Raw genomic sequence first — 27723 nt, forward strand, 5'->3', positions numbered from 1 at the left:
CTTAAGGAAAGAGCTGAAGAAAGCTTGAAGATGTATTTTCCAGGCATGAAGAATTCTTTGCTGACATTAACTATACATGATATTCTGAATTTTTTTTCCCTGAACTATTTAATATTCTAAAGATATTCTATTAGTGGCTAGTAAATTTTGCTAAGCCAACATACCAAGATTTATCAACCAAACTTTTCAAAAACCAGAACGTTCTGAAAGAACTTAAAAAAAGAAAAGAAAGAAACTTAAAAAAAAAACCTAAAGAGAGCCAGTTTGGTCTAGTGGTTAAGGCACCAGGCTAGTATCCAGGAAACTGAGAGTTCTAGTCCTGCCTTAGGCATAAAAACTGGCTGGGTGACTTTGATCCAGTCACTCTCTCTCAGCCCAGCTTACCTCACAGGGTTGTCATTGTGGGGAAAATAGGGGAAGGAAGGAGTACTAGGTTTGTTCACCGCCTTCAGTTATTTATAAAATAATAATTTTTAAATTAATTTAATTATTAAAATTTTAATTAATTTTAATCATTAAAATTATTTAAAATTATTATTATTATTTTATAATAATAATAGTAGTTTAAAGCAAATATAGTACCAATAGTAATAGGTGCCTTGGGTGCAATCCCAAAACATCTGCAGCACCACTTGAACACCATCAGTATTGATAAAATCACCATCAGTCAATTGCAAAAGGCAGCTTTACTTGGAACAGCTTACATCCTGCGACGATATCTTTAACACCATCAAACAAGAACATCTGCCTATCCCAGGTCTTTGGGAAGGATTTAATAGGTGGATAAAAATGCTGAATCCAGTCTAAACATCTGGCTGACTGTGCGACCAACAATAATAAAGGCGGGGTAAAAAAAATCTTTAAAAAATCAAAAATGTAAAATCAAAGTCATCTTATATTTTGACAAATTAAGTTATAGGTATATTTAATAAGTTACCTAACTTCTGCAACAATGTGTGAAGTGTGCACTCTGGATAATTCAGTAGGTCAGAATCTAACAGAGTTTCCCTGATTATGTGCCATCATTGAAAAGGCACTACTTTTTTCAGTCAACTTGAGAAGCCTTCAAGAGAAAGAAAAACCTACTTCAGAAATGTAGAGCACCCAGCAAGAACAGCTATCTGGATTCCCTTGTTATCCTGATACAATAATGATGACTGCATTGTGTATTATGCCACAAAGAGTACTTCTGTTCATTCAACCTAGAAATCCTAGAAGAACACATAAGAGGAGACTGCCTTGTACCATATACCCCATGAATGTTTACCCCAAATTGCCCTGCTAATGTTTATGGGTCTTATTCTAAAATTTGATGGGATTGAGCCTTCAAGAATTCGCATGCCAACTTGTTCTCCATCTGAACTAATTTCAAATGTTTTAGCTTACAACCTCCATAAGTTCCAGTCTGAATAGATAATTGATACTCATAGTCCAAAATATCTAAACAACCCTAGGTTGTATATCACTGACAGGTATTTCTAGGTCAAAACCAATGCAGTGCAGTAGACTCAGGCACTGGAAGTATATTAGCTTAGATCCAGATTTAAGTATACTTAGAGCAGATTCACTGAAATCAGTTGGACTCAAGCTTGGTATATTAGCAGGTATTAATTCAACTGGCAGCTGATATAGAGAAATCAATGAAAGAAGTGAAAGTATATGGGGTGAGATGTTGCTCAGCCCAGAAACATATTTAGCCTATATTCAGTTTTGGCTTGTACTTGCAAAGATCTCCAATATTGAAATTGGCTAATGACAACACAGATCTCTTAAGGATGTTATGTTTGGAGATCCTTAACCTACAGCTTCCAAGCCTTGTTTGTGACCTTTCAAAAAATTAGAGTTGAGGTATAATTTTTCTATGACAGAGAGGAAAAAGCAATTAATACAGGAAAGGTATTCCTATTAACTGTTTAATTAACTTAAATATTTCATTTGGAATATTGTTCTTAGGAAACCACTCTGAGCTTAAGTGCGATCCTTGGTCTAAAAAAATTGTGCACTCCTGTGTTATGCAGGCATTCAACCTTCACATAAGAAAGCTAAAAATCTAATGAGGTAATAGAGTGCATGGAAGCCATTCTCTAATTTTCTTGTACGTACTGGCTTCATTCTCCTATTTCCTATACCTATGATGAGCAGCAGCATCTGAAAGGGGACTTATGATCAAGCAAAGGGTGGGTTGTAGTGAATACATTGCACTGGGACCAGGGAGACTGAAGTTCAAGTTCTCACTTGACTATGGAACTCTATAGGGCTCCAGAAGGGGTCAAAAAACCAAGAAGGTTGTTGTGATCACACAAATTAAAGCCCCACCCCATTGTACATGTGTGCAATATCAATCCACATACCAAAGGTGCCAGGTTTCAGCTGCATGGTTGTGACCACCATCTTGACTTTTTTTGTTCTTTTATACTCACCAGTCCCACCCATAACTGGGCAAATCATTCTCTCTTAGCCCCACTAAATTCATTGGCTGACTGTTCTAGGGACATAATGAGGGGAGACTTCGTGGTATATGCTGTCTTGAGCTTACTGGGGAAAGGCAGGATCTGAGTGTAATACATCAAATAAAATTCCCTTTCAGACCACGCTGCTCAAAATGTAAAAAAGGTACTGTCTCCTGGTAACCACATGGATACGTCCTTGTTTTCTTGGAACCAATACAGAAGTGCTGTGCCATTGCCTTCTTTCAGGGTTTGTTTGTTTTTTTACTTCCCAGTCTAATCTATACTCCCGGGATTTCTTTTAGTCTCCTATTCAAGTACTAATCACATCTGACCCAGCTAAGTTTTTTCAAGCTAGACCAAAGTTGGCTGGGTGCTACCAGCTACTATGACCTGCTCAGCTTGGCTAGGATGTAAATAGAGACTTTAGCGACATCATTTGCACGTACTTGCATGCTTCCCCCTTTTATCCCCATGAATTTTATATCTCATTGGTCAATTAATTGTCAAACAAATATATTTTCTCTACAGACTAGACTTTCTGAAATCCATAATATTACAGAGTTATATTTTTAAATACATAGTAATAAAAAACCGACAAAACTGAACCTTTTGATCCATATATTATGATAAAAATTGAGAACCAGAGTCCTACCACAAATATATAATATTATTAATACCAATTCAGATCAATGCACTGCAGGATGAAAGGCTCTTCCCTGAAAGTTATGGACCCAAATTTAGCACACTGGTCCAGTGCAGGTTAATAGAGGGAGATTTTTCAACTTCCCAGTTTAGGGCTGAGTGAGAGCGACTGGCCCAAAGTCACCCAGCTGGCTTCCATGCATAAAAGAAGACTAGAACCTAATTCTTTCTGCTCCTAGTTCAGCACCTTAACTGATTTACCAGACCAATTCTCATTCTATAATATTTTAACATATATGTGTTAGTATATATTGCAGGATTTAAAATATCTAAAAAGAGTCTGACAGAAACATTTCAGAATTCCACAGGTTTCCTAACCAGTTTTGTTCTCAGTTGAAAAACACGTTCATCTATCAAGTCATATCTGTCAGCAGAGATTTATATTTCACTTGCTGAAAGATGGTCTGAATGAGCCCATCAGTATTTTTCAGTTGTAACTACCTCACTCCAAGAAATCTGCCAGCTTCCAGATACGAAACTTGATCAATCACATGGTAAAGTCTAATATAATTAATCTCACAACAGAATCTGAACAGCATACAGATCCCCGCAAATTTTGCAGTGAATGTTAAGGATGTAAAAGAAGATTCCTAATGAACTAAACCAAAGGCCTTTCTGTGCCAGCATTTTCTTTCTAAAGAGTTCGACCTTTAGGTAAGTCCACAATAAGGACATGAAGACAACAGCATCTTCATCTTCATGTCCACAATAACTAGTAACAGAGACATTGCTTAAGAGACATACAGCCTTGTCCTGCTCTAAAGTCTCTAATCCTCTTTTAAAGCTCTCCAAGATGGTGGTCATCCTTATTTGATGTAACTTACAGACCTCTATCTTTAACTTGCTAAATCTGGGTTGCTTGTTATTTGGTTTATAGATCTGGTGTAAGAGAATTGTGATAGGAATACAGTTTTAGTTCAATTAAAATTGTCCCATTGCTTAAGGAATCAAAAGCCTGACTGCTAAAAAATGTAAAAGAGGTAACGATCATTTTCCCAAGCATTGACAAGGAGAAAATGCTACCTTTTGACAGGCCTCAAAATGTCAAAACAATTGTTATGTTGCTTGTAAAACTAATTAATCTTTTTCTTAGACAACATGCCAACAAAAATCTCTTCTTGGTTCTTTGTTAATCAGGTATACACTGTTAACTGTTCAATAGTTTTACTTTTGTTTTAAAGGACTAGTTTTTTCTTTGCAATACCATTACAGCTTGGAAAGCTGCTATAACTGAAGCACTGATAAGAGAAATCACTTTTAAGAATTATGCATCTCATGGGGAAGGTTGTAGCTGGGTTCAAACTACTTCACTGTAACATTAACAAACTAGAAGATATTTGGACAGAGCATCACTGAACAAGAATAAGAGACATATGCAGATAGATATCTACATTGCTTTACACTAAGCCTTTAACAGAGTTTACCTCTGCAGGATGTTCCCAAATTTAGACATGATTTTATTTTCTTTCACTTAATTTCTGGCTCAGAATAACTCATACTCTAAGAACTAAATTAAAAACGTTCTGCCTATATGAACAACCTCAATTTATTTTAGCTAAGTGAAGCACCTAGCTTCTGAAAGATAGATATGGTTGCTTCCAAACCTATGTTAATGGATCTAGTAATTAAAAATTAAACTGGAGTTTCAGTGGCATTTCTAATATGTCTTTTTCTATTAAAATTATCTTTAATACCTAATGTAAAATCATTGTTACAATAATAAAGATAAAATTTCAGCATGAACTGGAAAATTACATGCTAGATCTCTTAATCTAAGCTTTTATTTAAGGAGTATTTTAAATACTGCTGGGATTTCAGGAAAAGTCATTGGCAATTACAGATGGACAGTATCACCAAGTGCCTTTTAATCTGTATTATTTATTTTGTGAGGGAAGACATTCCACACTACATGTTCTGTTCTGTTATTTATAAGAATAATTGAAATAAATTGTGACAGCACTTTCTGCAAGATTAAGTACATTGGTCCAAAAACAGAAATTAGTTTTCCCTTGCCAGTTGGAACAAGGAGACTTCTTGCGCAGTGACTCTTTTGCCTTCTATTCAGATTGTTGCTGAGTGTTGATTGATACCAAACTGTTGGTACTTTATGGGGTTCTTTTGGATAAATGTCTTTGTTTACTGCCTAATTTTCTTATTTCTGTTTTTTTTACTTATGCCGGTTGGTCCAAGGTCAGAATAAATAAACTGATTTATGTTGTGTAACTATTATCTATCATCTACTGTATAGATTAAAAAAAAAAACCTCTCTCTTTTCTCTCTCATTAATGTATTGAGGTTATAAGAATGCTGACATATGTAGAATATTTATTTTTCTTCTGTACACTGTATGTCAAATTAAAGTATACAGCAACTGTCAGATTTATTGGATGAGATCTTGGTGCTATATTTTGGCTTATTATTATTGTTGGTCGCATAGTCAGCCAGATGTTTAGACTGGATTTGGCCTTTTTGTTCACCTATCGAGTCCTTCCCAAGGACTGGGATAGGCAGATGTTGTTTGATGGTGTTAAAGGTATCGTCGCAGGATGTAAGCTGTTCCAAGTAAAGCTGCCTTTTGCAACTGATTGATGGTGATTTTGTCAATGCTGATGGTCTTCAAGTGGTGCTCCAGATGTTTTGGGATTGCACCCCAGATGCCTATTATTATTGGTACTCTCTTTGCTTTCTTGTGTCACAGTTGTTCTACTTCTATTTGCAGGTCTTTATATTTTGTTATTTTCTCCAGTGCTTTCTCTTCTATTCTGCTGTCTCCAGATATTGCAATGTCCACTATCCAGACTTTTTTGTCTTTCTTATCAACAGTGGTTAAGTCTGGGGTGTTATGAGGGAGGTGCTTGTCTGTTTGAATTCTAAAGTCCCAGAGCACTTTAGCTTCTTCATTTTCTATTACTTTGTCTGTTTTGTGGTCCTACAAACCAGTTCTTGTTTGCAGGCAAATGGTATTTCTTGAAGATATTCCAATGCACCATTGTTGCTATTTTGTCATGCTGTTGTTTGTAGTCAGTTTGTGAGATTTTTTTGCAGTGGCTAACTAGGTGGTCCACTGTTTCTTCAGCTTCTTTGCAGAGGTGGCATTTGCTGTCTGTTGCTGCCTTCTTAATTCTGGTTTTGTATGCATTTGTTCTTAAGGCTTGGTCTTGTGCAGCCAGAATTAGTCCCTCTGTCTCTTTCTGCAACTTTCCTGCTCTTAGCCATTGCTAGGTCTTGTTATCTGCTTTGCCTGCTAGTTTTTTTGTGTACTGGCTATATAATACTTTGCCTTGCCATGTCTCTTTTCTATTCTTCATTTGGTCTTGTAGGTCAGTTTGGTCTCTTTGGTATTCAGTAAGCCTTCATGGTGTAGTAGCTTCAGTGCATCTTTTTCACTGTCCTTCAGATATTCCTCCAATGCCCTTTTTTCTTCTTCAACTGTCTGGTGTACTTGTAACACTCCATGCCCATCAATGCTCCTTGGTAAGTAGAGTCTGTCCACATCGCTGCATGGATGAAGGGCCTGATTCATTGTCATTATTTTTCTGGTCTTCCTATCCAAGGCTTCTAGTTCTGCTTGAGTCCAATCCACTATTCCAGATGTGTATCTAATAACTGGAATTGCCCAGGTGTTAATTGCCTTGATGGTATTTCCTCCGCTGAATTTGGACAGTTAATCCAAAATAAATACATACATTACATTAATATAATATTTGAAATATAAGCATTTCAAAAATGGTAGCCATTTTTCATAATAATCATTCATAGCTAATCTATGTATATAAATAATTTCTTCATATGTTGCTAATAACACCAACTCTGCAGAGTATTGAGTAGCTGAGGCCATAAGTTTATCTTTCGAATGCTTAAGTCTTTTAGCTATAAATAGGGCATAGAGAAGCATTTTCTTTTTACAGATGTCAGCTTCTGAGTATGGATGGGAAAGAACAGGCTTAAACTAAGACCTAGCAAGACAAAGCTATTGTTTATCCATTGGAGGTCTTCTAGGCCCTTGGTTTTGGTTATGACTCTGGATGGGGTTGTAATGTCCTGAAGAGCAGGTCCACAACTTGGGGGTCCCCTGGACTTGCAGATCCTGCTGGATTAACAGGTAGAGAATGTGGTCAGTGGGGTCTCTGCCCAGCTTTGGCTGTTGTGCCAGTTGTGACTTGAGGATCTGACTACAGTGGGTCATGCCCTCATCACCTCCTGTTTAGATTATTGCAACATGTTCTTACCTTGGGCTGCCTTAAAAATCACTTGGAAGGTTCAGTTGGTACAAAAATGAAATGGCCTGGGTGCTCACAGATGTGGACCATAGGACGCATGTTACACCTGTTCTGTGGACCCTGCATTGGCTGCCTACTAGCTTCTGAGTACAATTTTAAAATGCTGGCATTAACTATAAACCCTTTATGGCTTGGTGCCTGGTTTTCTACAGCATTGCATCTCCCCATTAGAGTTGTCCTGACCACTCAGTTCATGCCAGGAGAAACAGCTGGTAATTCTTTCATTTCTGGGAGGTCAGGGGGCCAAAGCCCAGAAGCACTATTTTTCAGTGATGGGGCCAGCCCTCTGGAATGACCTCTCGTTGGAGATTCATCTGTCTCCAACATTGTCTGCTTTCAGAACAATGTTAAAGAAAGAGTTTGGGGGCCTGCTGCCATATACTCTGTTTGAGTTATCTCTATTTTGTTTTTATATTTGTTATACTTCATTGTTAAAATCTTGTTAGCCACTGAGAGTCTTGTGATTGAGACAGCATATACATTTGATTAATAAATAAATAAACCTGCATATGGCAGAAATTGAAATTTCTATTCAAAATAGGAATATATCTGAGAATATTAAATTTTGTCTTACAGTTGAATTAAAACACATAATAACTTCCTGCAATGAGGAAAAATATAGGACACTCTACAGATATGTTTAAATGAAGAATTAATCTTACCGAATTTCCAACAACATGATGATTTACTCAAGCTTTTTCTATATAAGCAGAATGGAGTCCAATAAGTTCAAAGTATTGTTGTTTTGTTGAATAAAACATATTCTAAGAACTATGGAAGTTTTGGATATTGATGTTAACTCTTCCCATTCTCTAGTCAGAATAGGAACCTCTAATTCTTTATTCCATTCAACTATTATTATTTTATTTATTTATTCTTCCTTCCAAAGGGGCTCAGAGTAATAAAGTAATATTCATTAAAACAATCTTCACCAAAGCAGCCTATGATAAAAACAATGAAAAATGTAGAATGTAGCAATGCATTTGAAGGCTATCAGATCCTGGACCCTACACACAAACAAACATATTTTAAAGCTGTAGCCCAGTATTATAGAAATTTTAAGGATCTTGTAAGCAGTGTTAGAGCATGTAATAGTGAAGGCCCCACATAACAGTAGTTTTCTAACCACCGGAATATAGTATACCTACAAGAGAGGAAGGAGCCAGCCAGCTAGCCCTTCTTATCTACTAGCCAGGTAGACAAAAGGTATTTGAGAGATTCCAAAGAGCTCTTTGTGGATGAACATCTGCTTCTCAACACCTTACTTTCACCTTTTATACTCAGGATATCTGTGCTGGTTCTCATAAACAGTGTCAATGTTCACATTCTGTTCTGGCCTCGTTCATTTCCTCCTTGTTTGATGTTTTCACTTTCTTTCTCAAGGAAATAAAAAATTTAATAGAGCTCCTTGTTTATTGGTACCAGCCATTTAATCATAATACTTCATAGAATCATAGGGTTCAAAGGGACCTTGGAGGTCCTTCACTCCAATTCCTGCCTAGGGCATGACTCCTCATACCATCCCAGACAAACAGCTGTCCAATCTTTGCTTAAATACTTTAAGTCAGTGTTTCTCAACCTTGCTTCCCCATGCTGGCTGGGAAGTTCTGGGAGTTGAAGTTCGCATATCTTAAAGTTGCCAAGGTTGAGAAACACTGCTTTGATGGAGCATCTCCAGTGATAAATACTGTCTTCAGTTTGTTTCCATATATCAGCTCTAAATGGTGCATACAGTAGTCTACATTATTCAGCTCTTTTATCTTTGCCCCCTTTTTGATCACCTAGTATCAAAGACTATAACAAAAGAATACATCGAAATAATACAGTATAGAATGAAGATATTATATATGTAAAGAATGAAGATATTACATACAGCATATCATTTGCATAATTTCTCTTGGTTCAGATGCAAATGATTGAGTTCAGTGTCATCAGCATATTAATTTACCATGTTGTCCAAATCTGAAATGACTATTGTACCTTTTGGATTTACACAAACTGGACTTTCTAACCATGCTTCTTACAGGTTGCAAAACAAACTCAAAATGATAGTCATTTCTGATCCAAATTATATACAATAGGAACTTCCAAAACTTGTTTGAACTGAGATGTATGAAGGGGGACAAGTGAGATGACAGTGTCATGCACTCAATTATTAAGCTTTTTGATTTTCATGGTAAACCAAGTATACAATTGTTAACCAAGCTTAGTGTCCTCAATGCATACATAATCTGGGTTAGCATTAAGGCAGGAACTATGTTCCAGATGACAAAGCAAACCTCAATTAATCACAGTTTATTAGATCCTTTTTTGTCAGTTTCCCTCCTTTTATGTATTGCCTGGAACTTCTTTTTAATTTTTTTATTTTTTTGCAAATATCATCCTTCAAAAAGCCAACACTGTCCATGCAAGTTAGAGATTAATTTTCCTTCAAACTTCTGTACCTTCTTTTTGCCCAGTTTTGAGAAACAATTTAGCCTATGCCTTTCTTGTTTGCTGAACTTTGCACCCATTTATTTATTTATTTTGCATGTATACCACTCATTCCAAAAGGCCCCAGGTAGTTAACAAGATATAAAGTAATATCCCCCCAAAAAGCATACAAATTAAAAAGATCAAGAAAGATAAAAAGCAAAAAACTACAGATGCCATCTGCCTATAACCCTACTGTCAAATTACAAGACATCCTGTTCTTGTGCAAGACAGAACACACAGATCTTCACAATTTTCCTAAAGCCCAAAAGGTATGAAGCTGACTAAGCCTCTGCTGGGAGGAAATTCCAAAGAGGGGGCAGCTGCCCAAATGCCTTCTTTCAGGCCCCCATCAGGTGACAATGTCAAAGGGATGGGACATGGAGGGAGTTAACCTGATTTGACCTGATTGGATAGGCAGAAGATAGACAGGAGAAGGTGATCCTTCATATAACCAGGATAGGAGCCATGTAGGCCCTTAAAAGTGACAACCAGCACCTTGAATCACACCCAGAAGCCAACTAGAAACTAATGCATCTCCCAAAAGAGTGGAGTCACTCAAATATATTGGGACATACCCATTACTACCTGGGACATCACTTCTATAACTTCAGAATCCTCAAGGGCAGCCCCATGAAAGTATGTTACAGTACCTCAGACAAGAAGTGACTAGGGCATGAGTGATTATGAGCAGGGCCTCCCAGACCAGGAATGGATGCAATTGGTACAAAAGATGTAACTGTGTAAAAGCCAGCACTTCAAGCAGGAGCTGTGAGTCTCAGAGAATCCCAGATTGCAAACCACCTCTGAGTGGGGGAGTAAAACCTCATTCAGAGTCAGAAATGAGATTTTACTGGAATCATTAGTTCCACAAACCCAAAGTTACTCCATCGTAGAGAGATTCAGTCAGAGTCTGTTCCTCCCCAACCAGACCTTGACAACCTCCAGGCACTGGGTCGGCACTTCTATTATATCACCTGTTCAGCCCAGGAATGAGATCTAGGCTGTCAGATCTTGCAGGCTTCATCTAGGAAATGGCCTTTTCAGGAATCATTAGACCAAGAACAGGGATTCATCTATACCTTCTCCACATATTTTGGCTCCAAACATATTCACCTCATTTAGGAGAGAGAAAAGTAATCTGCATTCTCCATGTCAGAACTTATCTGGCAGTGCTAGTTTGTAATTTTTTTAAAGGAACTTACACAGACATTTCATCATCCATCACAATTCATATCTACTCATTTCTTCCATTCCTGGAAGGTCCTGCAAACACATGATATCATCAAGTAAAAAAAAAAAAAAAGTTTTTTTTAAGTTTTAACTTTAAGAAATAAAGTTTCTTTTTCTTTCTTTTTCTTCTTTTTTTGCAAAGCATCGCTCATGCACTTGAAATACAGTAAAACAACTTTTCACCCTAAGATCCTCCTGAGAAGAATAACCTAATTCAATTAATATTAACAGGTGTGGTGGCTCCCAGAAAAGAGAAATTTGTTATCTTTGATTTTTGATAGTCTGAAACTATGCTCGTATTTTATCTAGGCCCTAAATTGAGATAGGTTTTTAGTAAGGATGAGATGCTCCCTACCAGCCAAATGCTTGCAAGAACCTCTGAACCCAATACCATGTGCAAGTCATTTGCAAAGTGGTGCCTTGTTTGAAATCTGCCATTCTGGTCCCTGCTGTTATGCTTGTATATTCCTCTTATCTAATTCACCAAGTTTGCTGTGAGTGTGTTTTAAATCCCCCCCTCAAAAAATAGACTCCATGGGAGAGAATAGGAATAGCTGTGCTGCTTATACAAAGGGACACCTATCTTATTTGCAATTATCATTATTATTTGCATTCCCCCCTGCCCACCAGCTAAGTTGGAGGCTATAGCTTTCTACTTAGTCCTTCCAAATACTGTCCACCCAGTGCTAACAACTGCTTTGCTTTTGAATAGTACATCAACTGGCAAAGTTCAGTTCAAGGTGGAGGGAAAGACTTGAGCAAGCCAGTTTATGCTGGCAGCTTATGCTTGCAGCTTATGCTGGCATCACAGGAAAGTTCATGCTGTCTAGTGTTGTGTCTGCAACTGACTCCATAACATAATAATGAGTTGGGTTGTTTTCAAAATAAGATCTTGAAAATCTTCTAGAGGGATGTGAAATTTGCTTCATAGGATACAAGTGAGTCTCAGAAAACCACTATTTTGTAGAATTTTGCAAGATAACAATGTGGGTTACAATGGAAAAAGTTGTGAATACATTAATTTGGAGTAGTTAGGTGAAAAGCTTAGGCTGATTTAACATATTTCATCAACAGACCATTTGGATTTACCTTGATTGTACACAGGAAGTTAGGAATTCAATCTGATTCCTGTAATATTAGAGTAAAAATTCAGGAGATCTTCATGTTGGTCATTAGCAAGAAGATTTGAGATTACATTGAGATGTGCACTGGTATCTGATGCCACCACTAGTCATTACTACCAACTCGGCTGAAAGGCACTTACTGTGCCCACTTGCAATTCTTCCCTATAGGACCTTGGTGTTGCACCTATCAGGGCAAACGCTATCATTACAAGATAGGTAATTTTGGTTCAGCTGGGGATCATTTTACAGATAAGGATTTCTCTCCCCCCCATTCTGAAGATTGCCACTGCTGTAATCTCTGTGCCATGTATTCAGTGCCGTACTAATTGAGGAGAGAAAGTGACACTTAACCATGATGCCCTTTTCTGGTTAGAAGAAACTGAAGCATCTATTCATTAAATATTCCTTGTTCTGCTACAAAGGCCTAAGGATGGACATGGCTAGGCATACCTACATTAGAGACATTATAGTTATTCCTTCTTTCTATCTCTCCTGAAATCTTTTTTTCCTTTACTCAGAAAACTCTTTGTGGTATCATGCTCTACATTTCTTTCAAATTCTGTAACTGAGGTATTGTGTTCTGTAAGGAATGTGCCCAATCGTTTGCTATCCATCTTGCTAGCCTGAAGAACCAACCCTTCATGGTGAGTCCAGCTTTTTGCCTGAATAGCTTGGAAGACTGCCCTTTCAGAAAGGCTTGTTCACAGTTGAGGCGTATTATAATCAGCTTTATATTTGGAGGTCCAAAAGATATCACCAGCCAAGGCTTACCAGCCACAGCTAGTGTGCTCAATTTAATCCACACTACAGAAAGGCAGGTTGGTTATATTCTAGTTATACTGTATCCTGTTTAGATTTTTATTTATATTTATTTACATATCAAATTTGCCACCACCCATCTCATTAAAAATGACTGGGTGGTTTACAGAGAAACAGACAGATTATGTGTTCTGTGCACAGCTATCAGTGAAAAGTACTTGAAAATATTAACGGCAGCATCAGTCACTAAGGTTCCATGAGCTTTACATTCCATTTTGGCTGCCTATATAATTCTAAGCACAATTTGAAGTATTAGTTCTGTCTTAAAAGCCCTTAAATGGCATATGATCTGGGCCATTCGAAGGAAAATGGGAAAGGGAAAGGGCTTTTTCTAACTTGTTACCCTGTTACAGAACTCTTTCTCAATCTTCTCAGGAAGATTGCCTGACACCAAAGCAGTTTATCTTCCTTCCTTCCTAGAAAGATATTTGATTTGTTCAGACTCATCAGTTGTATGTACGTGTTTTTATTCAATTATAAGCAACTGCTTGTTTGAAATCTTTCTTGAAGTTCCATTTATTGTTAGAATTATTTTTAATTTATATGCTATTCTAAGTTTTTTTCCCTAAGAATAGAATATCGTTTTATTAAATGAACAGTTGCAAACTGGGCGGGTTGGAGACTATTATGGTAGTATGAGAATAAAACAACAGCTGTCAGTCAGTACTTCCTGCTCTGTGAACTTGATACATTGAAAAGGATCCTATAGCTCAATATGAATATCAATTATTACATGAACCTGGGCACCTGCTATTGCGTTCAGTCTGATTTTGTCTTCATCCCATGGATTACTGCTTCGAGGTGGCTATTTAGAACAGCGTTTCCTATTTTAGCAAGTTTGAGATACGACGTGGACTTCAATTCCCAGAATTCTCAGCAACAGCCCTGCCGAGAAGTTGCCAGGGTTGAGAAACATAGTTTGGATTGCGCAACCTTTCTCTCTCTCGCTCCAGTTGCCCTATGAGCCTGCAAGTGTGAGATTCGGAGTGATATTGTTAAGTTGTATTTTGCAGTGGGCATGGTAGTGTCTTCAGGGTCACAATAACCTTCTGTACCGTACTTCATTTTCTTTTATAGCTTCAGAAAACAAGTGTGCAGATTTTGAAGGGTGTGTCCTCCAAGTTTACCATGACAACAGGGGGTGGGCAGAACTTTTGACAGATGCAAATCAAGAACGCCTAGAAACTACAAGCCCCAGTATGCCCCGCGCTTCCTCGCTACAAACGCAAAAGCAATACAGGACACTGCTAGGATTTCCTCTGTTAAAGAACAGTACAGTACTGCAGCTCCTTCAACTCCAGTGGCTGGCCCAAAACGCCAACGCTTAATTCACCTCACGTGACGGAGAAAAAGCAACTTCATCTTTCACTCCGTCACAGGTTAACGTCTCAGCCAATCATGCGATTCCACTTAGCACAGATTCTTATCATTGGTGAAAACTGATAAAGTCACCGCCTTTCTTTATCCGCGCCCTATGGCTATCGTTCCTGATTGGCTCTCGCTTTGTCCTTTTGAAGTACCTGTCGCTCTCTGACAGGTTAATAGGGAGTTCTTGACGAAAACGGGAGGAAAAACCTCGTTGTCGGCTCCGCCCAATTCAGTGTCAGCAGTCGCTCGGGCCGCGAGCCTCAATTAGCCATTTTAGCTCCTTCCCCCGCCTCCTTTTCTCACGCACCGCCCAACGGCTGTCTACGGTCCCGCGCTTTATTTCTCCTCCCCCTTCATTTTCCTCAACCTACTCGAACGCCGTCCTGAGCCAATTCATTTTCACGCGGAAGCTACTTTCACTACCTTCGGCTCGGAACTCCGCCCCTTCTCGATCTGTCGCCCCGCTTATTCTCACACCCACTCCTTACTTCCCCCCCGCCACATCTCTCTCTCTCGCGCGCGCGCTGCTCCAGTCTCGCGCCCGTTCTCTGGCGCCGCATTGGGATGTTGGCGGCGGCCGCAACGGGCGATAGTTCCTGGGTCGCTAGAGAAGAGGCGGCGGCAGGGAAGTGCTTCCCCCGTCAGTGAACGGGGCGCGGAAAATACCAGCGACTTCAGCTGCTTCTCCCCGCTTCTTTTGCGAAGCGCGCTGAGGGAACGGGGCGGACTCTGCTCCTCCTTCGCCGCGCGTTAGGCGGAGAAACAGCGAGGAGCCCGGGGAGCAACATGGCGGAACACTCAGCCCCTGACCAGAAGCACAAGTCCGGTGCCGCCGTCTCGTCGTCATCTTCGAACTCCCAAGCGCTGGCCAACAGCCGAGGCTCCTCATCGGCGGCTACCGGCCCCGGAGCCCCGGCGGGAGGGGGCGGCCTGTCGGGGGGCCTGTCGCAACCGGCGGGCTGGCAGTCACTGCTCTCCTTCACGATCCTTTTCCTGGCCTGGCTGGCTGGTTTCAGTTCCAGGCTCTTCGCCGTCATCCGCTTCGAGAGCATCATACACGAGTTCGACCCCTGGTAAGAGTTCGGGACGCCTGAAACGGACCCCGGTGCTGTTCCATGCGGTGGAGGACGACCAAGCGGCCTCATTTAAACCGAGGAGTGGGGAGGCGGGTTTAATAAGAGCTGTTGCCTGGGTGGCCCTTGAGAAGATGGGAGACCGCGACCAAATAGAGTTTTAAAATGCAAAAGAGGGGAAATTATGGGAGCGTTTGGGGAGAGACGAATGTGCTGTGCGTTGGTGGAAGGAGGAAGGGAGGGAGAGGTGGCATGTGGAAGAGATGACCTGGAGTTGCTTTTGAGGGTGAAAGGTGGGAAGGCCAACAAACGCTACGATGGAGATAGGTATTTTACTCTAAGATCGTCTTGTATTCCTGTGCCAAAACACCCGAGACAGTCTTACCTAAGCTTACGACTTGAATGCGATCTGGTGTTGGACCAAGAGGCCCAAAATCGTTTTCATTTATTCATTCGGCAAAACTTGTGCAGCGCAGCTGTAATCCTCGCTGCGGCATAGACGACGAGCGTGCGTTTGCGTTTATGTATGGGAAAGAGACCGGAACAGAGCAAGGGAGCGCTAGTTAAAAAGCATTGGACGGTGAAGGACTGGGGACCTTGGCATGAGCTGTCGGGACGTGAGCAGTGGAGCCAATGGGGGGCATATACAAGTGGATCCTGTTCACGTGAGATTTAGTGGCTATGCACTCGATGGCCAAGTTTCTTCAGCAATTGGGTAAGGAAATCAGTATATTCCCCAGCAAGCATAATGGGAACTGTATCAGCAACATGAGATTGGGGACATGAAAGGTAGCTGGCAAGTTGCAATTGTAACAGACAGATATTGCTGGTAATAATATTGCAGTGAATTAAGAAGGAAAATGAGTAGGACTTTGATTTTATATAGATGCATAACAATTTTTTGTTAAGAGTACAGTATTTTTATTTTTGTGATCATATGGTACTTTCTTTGGTTGCTACGTAATTGAATTTAAAGGCACAATTTCCATTTCATGGAGTATGATTTTACATGCCTGTATGACAGTTACAGAAAATATATACATTGATTGTACATCAGATCTTGGCCAGATTGGGTTACAGCAACTTGATGTCACTTTCCGCAGTAATTATTGTTATGGGGGGGTGGATACTATTTTGCATTGATTTGCCCTAGACTGACATTTTCTTGATACAGAATAGAAGCTAATTTTTGAAGTGATGTGCTGTAGGCTTGTAGGATTATTTCTGATTGATAAGGTTCTACGTTTCTGATTTTGCACTTTAATTACAAAACTGGAGGCAGTTGTACGGTTTTTCACATCTTGCCCCTGTGGTAGATTGCATCATCTATTTTATATCTCATTATTTCAGCCTGCCATATGAACGGAACATTAGGGTGGGCTGCATTGAGAAGACTGCTACATTGTACAAAATGTATGTCTGTAAAATCATGGAGGGGTTAAATCCATTCTATTATGCTGTTTTCCTGGTTCAAAATCCTTGAACTTTATCCTGACATAGGAATCAGTATTTGCTCCTGGAACAATTGCTAGTTAGATCAGTTTGGAAAATGGCATAGAAAAAAACTCTTCCTGAGAATATGTGTAATATTAAGTTTTTTTACTGCAGGACAGTTAGCTGAGGGAAAATACCATTTGTTTATTACCATTCAGATCAAACAAATCATACTGCAGCAAACTTAAACTTCCATTTTATCATTGTACTCTTACTGTAATAAAGTAGACAATCCAGTTCTTGGTTTAATTTGGCATTTAAATTAAAGAGCAGTTATCTCACATCTTATGAAGTTGTTAATAATCAGAGTTTTCACTATTAAAAGGATATCTAACTGCTTTAATTATTACTTTTCAGAAAATGCATTCTACAGATTTATAATACTCACATGTTATGAAGTAACATATCAAATAGCCCCTTGAATACTTTAGGATTGCGGGCAGGAAAGATAGTCCTGGCTGGATTAAAGAATACAAATCATGCCACTAATTTATTTCCAAATACTTTGGAGCCTTTTTTTCTCCCAGCCTACTGCTTTTGTTGGAAGCATTAAAGTTTGGGGGCTATTTCTAAACATACTGAAATAATTATAGATATGGAAATTCTAATTCTGGATTGTATAGGGAAAGATTTATATGAATTTAAAATATTTGATCTATGACAAAACAGATATTTTCCAGTAAGATATTTTATTATACAATCAAATATTAAAGATTTGGACAATATTTTAATAGACCTGAACTGTTGGAAACAGAAGCTGATAAAGAGCATAAGTATAGAGATGATAAGGTAAATAAATTACATCTCAGAGCAGGAACAGTTAACAAAGGAACAGCCTACTTTTTGCCTCAAGAATATTTACGTATGAGGCAACTAGCTGTGTTCACCTCCACAGAAAATAAAAAAGTCATTCAGAAGTCATTTCTGATATGACATGATATGTTATTGGGGGCATGCCTACAAGAGAATTGGTATGGGGTAATGTGAAGATGTTGGACTAAGATGGCCCAGGTTCAAGTCCACGCTTAGCTTCACTGGCCATCTTTGGACCAGCCACACTCTCAGTTCAAACTTATCTCAACTTTCCTCTTTGGAGGAGGGAGTGCTGTATATGCTGCCTTGAGCTCCTCAAAGAAAGATGGATGTGAATCTAATTAATTATTATATAATTATATAAATCATTAAGTGTTTTAGAAATATATTTTAAGTGTATAAATATATTGTCTACATGATTCAGTTGCTCAATAGTTTAAGGATCCTTAACATGTTTGCTAATTATCAAATGGGGGGGTGAAGCTAAGGTCCTTCACCAATTATAATAGTTACTGTTCAGTAAGTTATGTAACCTTGCTACTTGTTTATGGAGAAAATGAATAAACTACTGTAACTCAAGAACATATATATTCCAGAGGTGAAGTTCTGCTATTCCAAAGTTTTCAAAGCATTATAAAAATTTTCAAAGAATATTTCTATTTGTTAGTGAAGTTCACCTGATTTAGCCATGTTACTCTGGATATCCTATTAATAGATTATACTATCTAAGTATTAATATTTCCCTTAAATTCTGCAATTAAGTGTATAATTTGAACTGAGCAGCCCATTAAAGTTAAGCAATCATCAGTAAGATCTTGCCTCAAGGTTCTGTACAGGACACCACTATGTATCTTTGTATTTTCATATTTATAAAATACTTCAATTTGTTAAATTGGAAGAATTAGAAAAATAATTTTCTACAACTGTTTCCTTATTCAGATAAAAAGAGTATTACAATTTGTTTCTGCGTTATATTATTTTGAGTTTCTATGTCAAAAAGAGATCATACCTTGTCCACTCATTACTTTCAGCAATGATTTGATTGATCATGGTTTATTGAAGTAAGGATACAGGTGGATTGGCACAGCACATTAAGCCATAAATCATTGTTAATGAACAATGGTGGTTAGTCATAGTTGACATACTAGGTGATCTGCAACATCTGAAAAAAATGCAGTATAAAAATTTAAATAACTCCATTCCAAAGTATTTCTGAACGTTAACTTTGTGTAAGAGTTATCCAGTACTGTAATCTTAAACATACAAAGATTTCTGGATTTTTTTTTTCATTTCTGTAACCCTTTTTTTCCCTGCAGTAATTTTAGATAATTAAAGACTGTTTCTATGCAGCTTGCCAAATGAGGGAATTCCATGAGTCATTTAAAAGTTTTGGGGTGGCAGAGGTTGCCAAGCTCCTGATTCATGTGATTGGGTACTTTCTTGGTTACCCGGTGTGAACTCTTATGATATTATATTCCTGACATTTATTAACTAGAATCATCTCATAATGCAGTCAGTGGATCAGTTCGCCTAAGGAAATGGTACTTCCATAAGTATTTGGAATGCTTACATCAGGGAGTAAGCTTACTATGATTATAGTTAGCCATAACAATTAAGTATTCTGCCTGTGGATGCTTTTCAGTATACAAATCAGTCTTAAGCAGAGAGAGAACACTGGCAGTGGGAAGGCAGCCTAACTTCCTAACACAGAAAATCCAATATGCTAGGGATAATATAAGAAAAGCATCTCTTGTGGATCCCAGTGCGTATATCTGAGAAAGCAATAGTTGTTCAGTACTGTTTCATCAGATAAAGAATGGCATATTCATAAATATTTTGAAAAAGATTTGCAAAAAAGATTTTTAAAAAATCTTAAATTTTTAAAAGTGTTTTATATATCATCTCTAGGAGAAACAATCTCAATGGAAAAATAATCAAATTATGACAAAGTAATTAGCATTTAAGATAGCAATTCACAACTCTTTTCAGGCTAAGGGCTGATTGACTCATTTACTGAGGGCCACATTCTAAAAAACAGATGGGCCAAAACAATACCTAATTTTAGATTGATTTCATTTACTTTTACTTTTCAGTAACATATTGATTTAATGTGTTCAATATTATTTCTTCTGTATTTAATAACTTTTGCCTTTTGTTAAATTAAAATTGCAACTTGTTGAAAACTTTTGGGGGAGCTTTGAGTATTGCATCCAAGATTTTTGAAGGCAGCATTTGGCTTATAGGTCTGAGTATCTCCAATAAAAAGCAAAGAGGATACCTATTCAAGATTTATTTTACCTGTTTTAATTGTGAAACGAGAGAGTATGTTTTATATTTAGAATTTAAAAAGTCTTCTGATCCAATTTAATTTCTACTAAGAACTAACTAGTTTTCCCACAGCTGCAATTTGGAGAAAACAGTAACAGTGAGTAATTTATAAAATTTCTCAAACTGTTATGTTGAATTGTAGTTTCAGACTAGACCCCCAGATAGAACTGAACAAGGAAAACTTATAGCATCCAGGATCACAATAAATAATTCCCTGTTTGACTATTTTGAACGATAAAAGGTGAATTTGTCTTTGTAATTTGGGCTGCAGAGATCAGTCTATAGCTATGATATTATTTCAATAACACAGTGCTCTGTTGTACTCTCAGAGCTCAAGGAGAGTATTAGGTAGCTTATATTTATTTTCAAAGTGGAAATGTTGAAAAGTTGACTATCTTTTTATAATTAAGGATTGTTTTCTTTATAGTGGAAAATGTAATGAACTTGCAACTATAAACTTCTCTTTTTGATTTTCTTTCCCACGAAGCTGAATCTCTATCAGCACTTCTGATTCTGAATTTTGACCTTAGTTTATCTTTACATTTGCTAGGTCTGTTTGTGCCCATGATGGTTGTTCTGAATAATTGAGATCTTTTGTTTATCCTTAGGGAGGTGCTTGCATGTAGCTGCAGCTCACACCTATTGATTCTTTTGTATTTATTTTGTTACCATTCCATAATGGCTGCTTTTAGATGTGATGATAAATCATGATCACATAACTGTCATAAGAAGGAATTCATTTCTGCTTCTGCTTTGATTAATCATAGTCTATGAAGTTTCCTGAACAGCAACTAAGCTGGTTTGCTAATAGCAAATAACTTCAAACCATGGTTTATGAAACTGGCTTGTTTTAATTAAGTTAACTATACTGTAGGTTTCAGAGATAGGCTAACCTGTGGTTAACTGAAATAGAAATTTTCCAAATGCCTCATAGGTGTTCTTAAGGCAGTTGAGCAGTATGAACCTGAACAGAAAAATATTCCTATGAAGATGAACCTCCGTGTCTAAAGATAGCAGTCCATTAAGATTTCAAAATGGCTGGTTTTGGAGAAACTATTACTCAGATAAATTGTTAGAAGTAAAATGTTTCCATTGCCTTTCCTTTAAAAAAAAAGTTATCCATGGGAATACATCTTAGCAATAACGAAAACTTTATTGATCTTTGCATCGCCATATAAATCAATCTTTGTGAGCATCTACTTAGAATTGATCCCTTGAATAGGCCTATTTCTAGTTAGCTATTGTCTAAATTATAAAATTAATGGAATTAACATAATCTGACATTTATCTGGAGGCTGAGTCATGGCAATTGGACTTCTTTTCTTTTGGTTTGATACGTTTCGCTGCTTGTCCAGCGAACCAAAAGGAAAGAAGTCCAGATAATTCCACCTGGATGACTGAGAATCTTCATCAACAATCTGATATTTAATTCTTCCATTATTCAAAATCTATCCACACTTCACTAATTTTACAAAAATATGGAGTAGAAAGATCTCTCATTTTTGGTGCTATATATAATATTGCTGGACTGGGGGAAATGGACAGCATATAAATTTAATAAATTCAGAGATTATTATGAGTACTGTACGTCTAAGACTGATGTAGAATTTATTCTTACAGGCAGTTAATGTTTTCTGAGACAATCGGGTGACTCTTATATTAACATTCTGTTATGCTATAGATAGTTATTATGCATATTAAGCCAGCGGTCCCCAACCATTTTAGCACCAGGGACCAGTTTCGTGGAAGACAATTTTTTCACGGACCCGGGGAGGGATGGTTTTGGGATGATTCAAGCGCATTACATTTATTGTGCACTTTATTTCTATTACTATTATTATTATTTCTATTATTATTTTGGTGGGAGGAAATGCTGGCGGCGCTTTGCACGGGGATAGGAATTGGTCGCTGGTCAGGACTTGTCCAGGTAGTCTCTGAAGAATTGGACATTACTGAATGGATTAAAAAAAAAAAAGCTTTCGGCTTACTGAAACTGTGACTGAGACAAGCACACAGTGCGGAAAAGAGGCACAGATGGCAGTGGTAAATAAAACAATGGGCGGGCCATACGTGGGGTAAAATAAGTGTCGGATTCTGAGCATGCAACCTAGATCCCTCACATGCGCAGTTCACAGTAGGGTTCACGCTCCTATGAAAATCTAATGCTGCCACTGATTTGACAGGAGGCGGAGCTCAGGCAGTAACACAAGCAATGGAGAGCGGCTGTTTTTGCTCACTTGCCCGCCGCTCATCTCCTGCTCTGCAGCCCGGTTCCTAACAGGCCACAGACCGGTACCAGTCCATGGCCCAGGGATTGGGGACCCCTGTATTAAACAACAGGTTATTATTGCATCAAGTTAGAAGAGCATAGTTTGAAGGTATGGATGATTTTAGAAATAACATTTCTGGATTTCCCCAGTTCATACAAGTATATTTCATTATTATGATTTGATTGTATATGTCAGTTTGTACAATAACAGAACATTGCCATTTTCCAGGATCCTCATCATACAGATAGCTCTTGCTTAACGACCCTAATTGGAACTGGAATTTCCATCACTAAATAAAGTGGTTGTTAGGTGAAACATCATGTGACTGCACTGCTCAGCAATGGCAGTTCCCGTAGTCCCAGTTGCAGTTGTTAGGCCAGAACCATGCCATTGTTAGGTGAGGATCTCATGCTTCTCCTGCCCTGCTGCACTTGCCTTCACTTCAACTCACTGTCCTGTCCTGCTGCCTCCTCCTTGTCTGGGCTCAACAAACTCCGTTCGACAGACAAGGCTCTGCCACCCTGCCATGCTCCCTGCACGCATCTCAGGGCTGCAGCCTCAACCAGCACCCGGATCCTGGGCCAGCAGCAGGAGGTAGAAGTTGGTAGAAGTCAGCTGGGGGCAGCAGCAGTGGAGGGGTAGCAGGGGTATGCGGCAGAGTGCAGGGTGGCCTAAATGATAGAGATGGGGAGGAGATAAGTGGGAGGAGTTGAAGTGCCCCTGTGGTCATAAGTGCAGGTGGGCTGCCAAGCACTCAAATTTCGTTCACGTGACCATGGGGGCGCTGCAGTAACTGGAACTTCAAGGACCGGTCATAACTACCATTCGTTCAGCATCGCTGTAACTTTGAATGGTCGCTGAATGAAAGGTTGTTAAGTGAGGACTACTTGTACTTGGCTTTTGAGTGACATGCCAGACGTCACACTCCCAAAAGTAGTCCATAGGTCAGGACAGCAACTGAACTTGATTTAATTAAAATGCAGTTAACATGTTTACTTTCCAGTCACATGCTTGATGCTTTCTATTTCTGGCGCATTAATAACTTCAATTTGATAACAATCTGGATCCTGGAATGGTGATATACAAATAAAAGACATTTCACTTATATCACTGCAATTTTTTTTGCTATTCTTTCTCTCTACTGCAGATCCCAGATTATTCTATTCCAGGGGGAGCCTTAATCCTTAGAAATAGAGAAATAGGTTTTCAGGGGAGTGTTGGGTACTGAGGATAATGGGAGATCAGAAATCTGGTGTGGAAAGCTTAACTTATAGAACAGAAATTATTATATCCAGTAATTCTAGCTTTCCAAAAGTATGCTGGAAAAAAATCTTACTGTTTACTTTTTCATAAAGTTGCATTTTTATTTGAACAATAAAGTGTTCTTATAATTAACTAAGCCTATATCTGAAGCCATTCATTGCTACCAGGCTTTAAAAGTGCTTTAAAAAAAGGTATGATAAGATCACCTGTTATTTAAATTTATTATATCACTTAATTTAAGTATACTGTAATACTGGTCTTTTCCTGTCATGCTCTCACTGGAATAAGTCTATTCACTAGTCTGCCAAGATTTCAATATGAAATTAAAATGTGGATGGTGAAAATAGCAGTAAGAATTGGTCAAATGAGAGGTAATTTAGAGAACTCTTTACAGTATAATTTCAAGAATTTAAGCCTCTGTTGTCTAGGGCTGCACATAGAGCTAGAAATTTGCTTCATGTATCTGGCTATTTTAATATTCTATTTTTAATAAAAATCAGCTCCTGATTTGGTGGGAAAATAGCCTAGAATCTCATTACAAACTTCAAACCCATCTAATTAGAATATATCTGCAACATTGCATCAGATTGCAAAATAACTTTACAGAAATATATTAGTCAGGGTTCATTAATGAGCAGCAATATCTGAGAAGTTGGTATAGTGATTGCATATTAAGTTTTTGTGGTCATATTTCATATTCAGAATGTTGGAAATAATTTTTAGTGCAGGAATTCTATATATACAGTCTAAACAATAGTTGTAGTAAAAAAAAAAAAAAAGTATCTTCTTCCCTGTAGTGCTGTCTACTTTTTGAGTTGGCTCACAAGTTATTATAAGTTGATTGTAAAATAAATTGGAGCTCCATGTGTTGTGTATGGAAATGAAAACATGGGGGTAAATCTGGTAATGTAATATACTTATGGCAAATTGGTCCTGCCAGAAGAACTGATTTTTAATACTCTACATTCCTGAATCTATTTTAGAGAATTGATAGGCAAGATTTGTGACATGTACAAGGAAGGGATGAGAGCAATGAGTAGTACAGTGGTACCTCGAGTTACGAACGCCCCTCCTTACGAATTTTTCAAGATACGACCAGCTCCGGCCCCAAAAATTTACCTCGACTTGCGAACTCCACCTCGAGTTATGAACCGGATCCGTGGCCATTTTCCCTGCTGCCACTTGGTCGCGGCTTCCTGTGGGCGAGATCGCGGTAGCAAGGAGACGTTTGGTGAGGCTTGTGGTGTGTTTTGTGGTGTTTGGAAGGTGTTTGGTGTGCTTTTCAGCATGGCTCCAAAGAAAATGCAGAGCAGGCTTGGCAAGAATAAGGCTTTGAAGAAAAAAGTGACGATCGAACTTAAGAAGGACATTATAGAAAAGCACGATCGTGGTATTCGTGTGACTGATCTGGCCTTGGAGTACAAGATGGCAAAGTCGACCATCTCGACTATTTTCATGTTTTTGTAGTTTAAAAATAAAATGCATATGTTTCAGAACTGTTTAGCTGTATGTATTTACATTGAACCTTATGGGGGAAATTTGCCTCGTGGTGCGACCAAATTCGGAGGGCGGATTAGCTGTATTTACATTGAACCTTATGGGGAAATTTGCCTTGTGGTGCGACCAAATTCAGAGGGCGGAATGGATTAACCGTATTTACATTGAACCTTATGGGAAAATTTACCTCAAGTTGCGACCAACTCGAGTTGCAACCAGAGTCACGGAACGGATTAAGTTCGTAACTAGAGGTACCACTGTACTTGTTGTACAAGCAAAAATAATGCTTGCCTAAATAATTAATAGTTTACTTGTGAGGCCTACATCAAAGGCACGTGCTATGCAAAAAATTTTATTAACAAGTAATGTGGTGCTGGTGGAAATTGAGTTGAGACCTTGTCATGGAGGAGGAGGGGCTTTTAATCATTAGTACCTGAGATTGTTCTTATTTGAACCAGTCCTACAAGGGGCAGCCACAGGAGGGCAGTCCCAGTCAGGATGAAGAAAAAACAAGTCTTAAATACTTGTGTGTAATAGTCCCAATTGGGTTTCACATCCTCTTGAATAAGCTGTTGCAAAGATAAACATAATGCACACAAGGCCAAATCACAGGGTAGCCCTTTATAAAATTTAAGAGCAAGGTGTTACTACAAAGACTGATCCAGTTACTGATTATTTAAAGCCTCCAACTTCTAACTGAAAATGGAAGTGATGAAGTGTTAGTTATAGTTGAGAGTAAGACAAGGTTCTTAATGGTTTTTTTTTAACTAGCTGCATCTTTTTCTAAAATGGTCAAATATTAAAATTGTATTAAATGAAGAAAAGAGGTAAAGCCTACTAGGAAAAGTGCTAACATTAGAGGTGGGTAAAGTCAGGTGATAAAATAAAAGCTAATATATAATTTAAGCGAAATATTCTGCCTCCAGTAATAATGAGCAACATGCTTTCAAGAGAGCTAGAGAAGGGGTATGAAGGTCCAAAGAGATAGGAGAGTATGGGCATTATTGTTTATTCTAAGTAGTATAAAAATCATTTGAATGAATTTTTTCCTTACAGTTGAAGATATGTTGCTTCAAGCTAGCTACATATATATAAGAAACTCAGTCACAATGTACTCATAATAACAAAAAGCTGGATACAGCATTATTTGTAGTAACTATAGGGAAATAGAGGTAAATCAGTTTGTACAAGTAGTCCTCAGCTTATGTTCAGTCATTCAGTGATCATTCAGAGTTAACGGCAGTGCTGAAAAAATGGACTTACAACTGGTCCTTGAAGTTCTGGCCATAGCAGCACCCCCATAGTCATGTGATCATGATTTGGGTGTCCAGCTTGTAATTATGATGTCACAGAGAGCCGTGGTCATGTGATCGCCATTTGTGAACTTCCCTGCCGGTTTCTCACAAGCAAAGTCAATGGGGAAGCTAGTAGGGAAGGTCACAAGCCACCTCAATAAGTTGCTTCCACTGCTTTTTCTCCTGAGAAGTCTAGGGATCTCATATTCCATAGCACCTGCCCACCCACACTCTGTAATATGTGCCAACCTGCAGCACCTCCCCCACCTGCGACCTCTGCTGACCTGCACGTGGCCTCTGCCGGCCCTCCCAAGGCCTTGGATGACCCACCTGCACTCCATAGCCCCTGCATGACACGTCCTTGGCACTCCCGTGCTCATTGCCTGGGACTCCCGTTTTTTCTCACTTAATGATCCATGCGGTCCTGGAGTTACCACAGCAACCAAGATTGCCATTGCTAAGTGATGCAGTCACATGATGTCACGTTTTACGACCGCATCTCTTAGCGACAGCAATCCTGGTCCCAATTGCCCTTGTAACCCAAGGACTACCTGTAAATGTAAGTTCCTTACTGTCTGCAGAACTACTTGCAGGGCTATTAAACTAGTTCTATAAGTGCAGTGTCTCTTCTTGTCATCTGTCTTATGAGAATCAATGTGTTGGGCTCCTGGAACATTGTAGTTGAGATCATTTTGGAATTTGGCAGAAAGTTAAATCCCTCCAGAGAATGTGTATGATGCTGTTAAATTTTCTGCTGCAGTTCAGTTAGTTGGTTGGAGGTACAATTTCCAAGTATTTAACTGTATTTTTTCCCCCAGCCTGATGTTTTTCTTGAAAATATTAAAATTTGGGAGTTGTTTGTATACATAATGAAGTTTTTATTTACAGGTGTCATAAAACTGTTTTTTATTTTTACAGTTTTCATGTGAATTTTCATGTTATCTCCACCTGTTCTTCTAGCAAAAATAGATATTTTTAAACAAGTTACTGGGATTTATACAAATATATATATATAATATTTGGAAGATGCTTTAATGTTAGCATGAACTGTTTGAAAATAGAGGTTGATAAATAGTGTAAGAACAAAACTGGTAAAGTGAACGAACAGCATATCAGAGCTGGCATACTTAATAAAGGATGCCTCAAGAACTAACTAGCTCTGTGAGTCCATTGCTGCAAAAAGATCTTTCAAAAGCAGTTTGATATGTCTGGTTTCCTAAGGGGAAAAAAGGCTAGAATTCC

The 27723-nt window shown here is 38.4% G+C and overlaps 1 protein-coding gene across 1 annotated transcript in view; it reads left to right on the forward strand.

Annotated features, from left to right (window-relative positions):
- The first annotated feature begins 14760 nt into the window (after window positions 1-14760).
- STT3B (STT3 oligosaccharyltransferase complex catalytic subunit B) overlaps window positions 14761-27723 on the forward strand; it is a 60097-nt gene continuing 47134 nt past the window's right edge. The window contains exon 1 of the mRNA XM_088150857.1: window positions 14761-15521. Within this exon, the coding sequence (XP_088006983.1) occupies window positions 15235-15521 (287 nt within the window). The 5' untranslated portion in view covers window positions 14761-15234. The remainder of the gene's footprint in view (window positions 15522-27723) is intronic.

This window comes from Python bivittatus, unplaced genomic scaffold, assembly GCF_059951505.1.
Source record: "Python bivittatus isolate LINGU-HERP-01145 unplaced genomic scaffold, Pbiv_v1 ctg000610_np1212, whole genome shotgun sequence".
NCBI lineage: Eukaryota > Metazoa > Chordata > Lepidosauria > Squamata > Pythonidae > Python > Python bivittatus.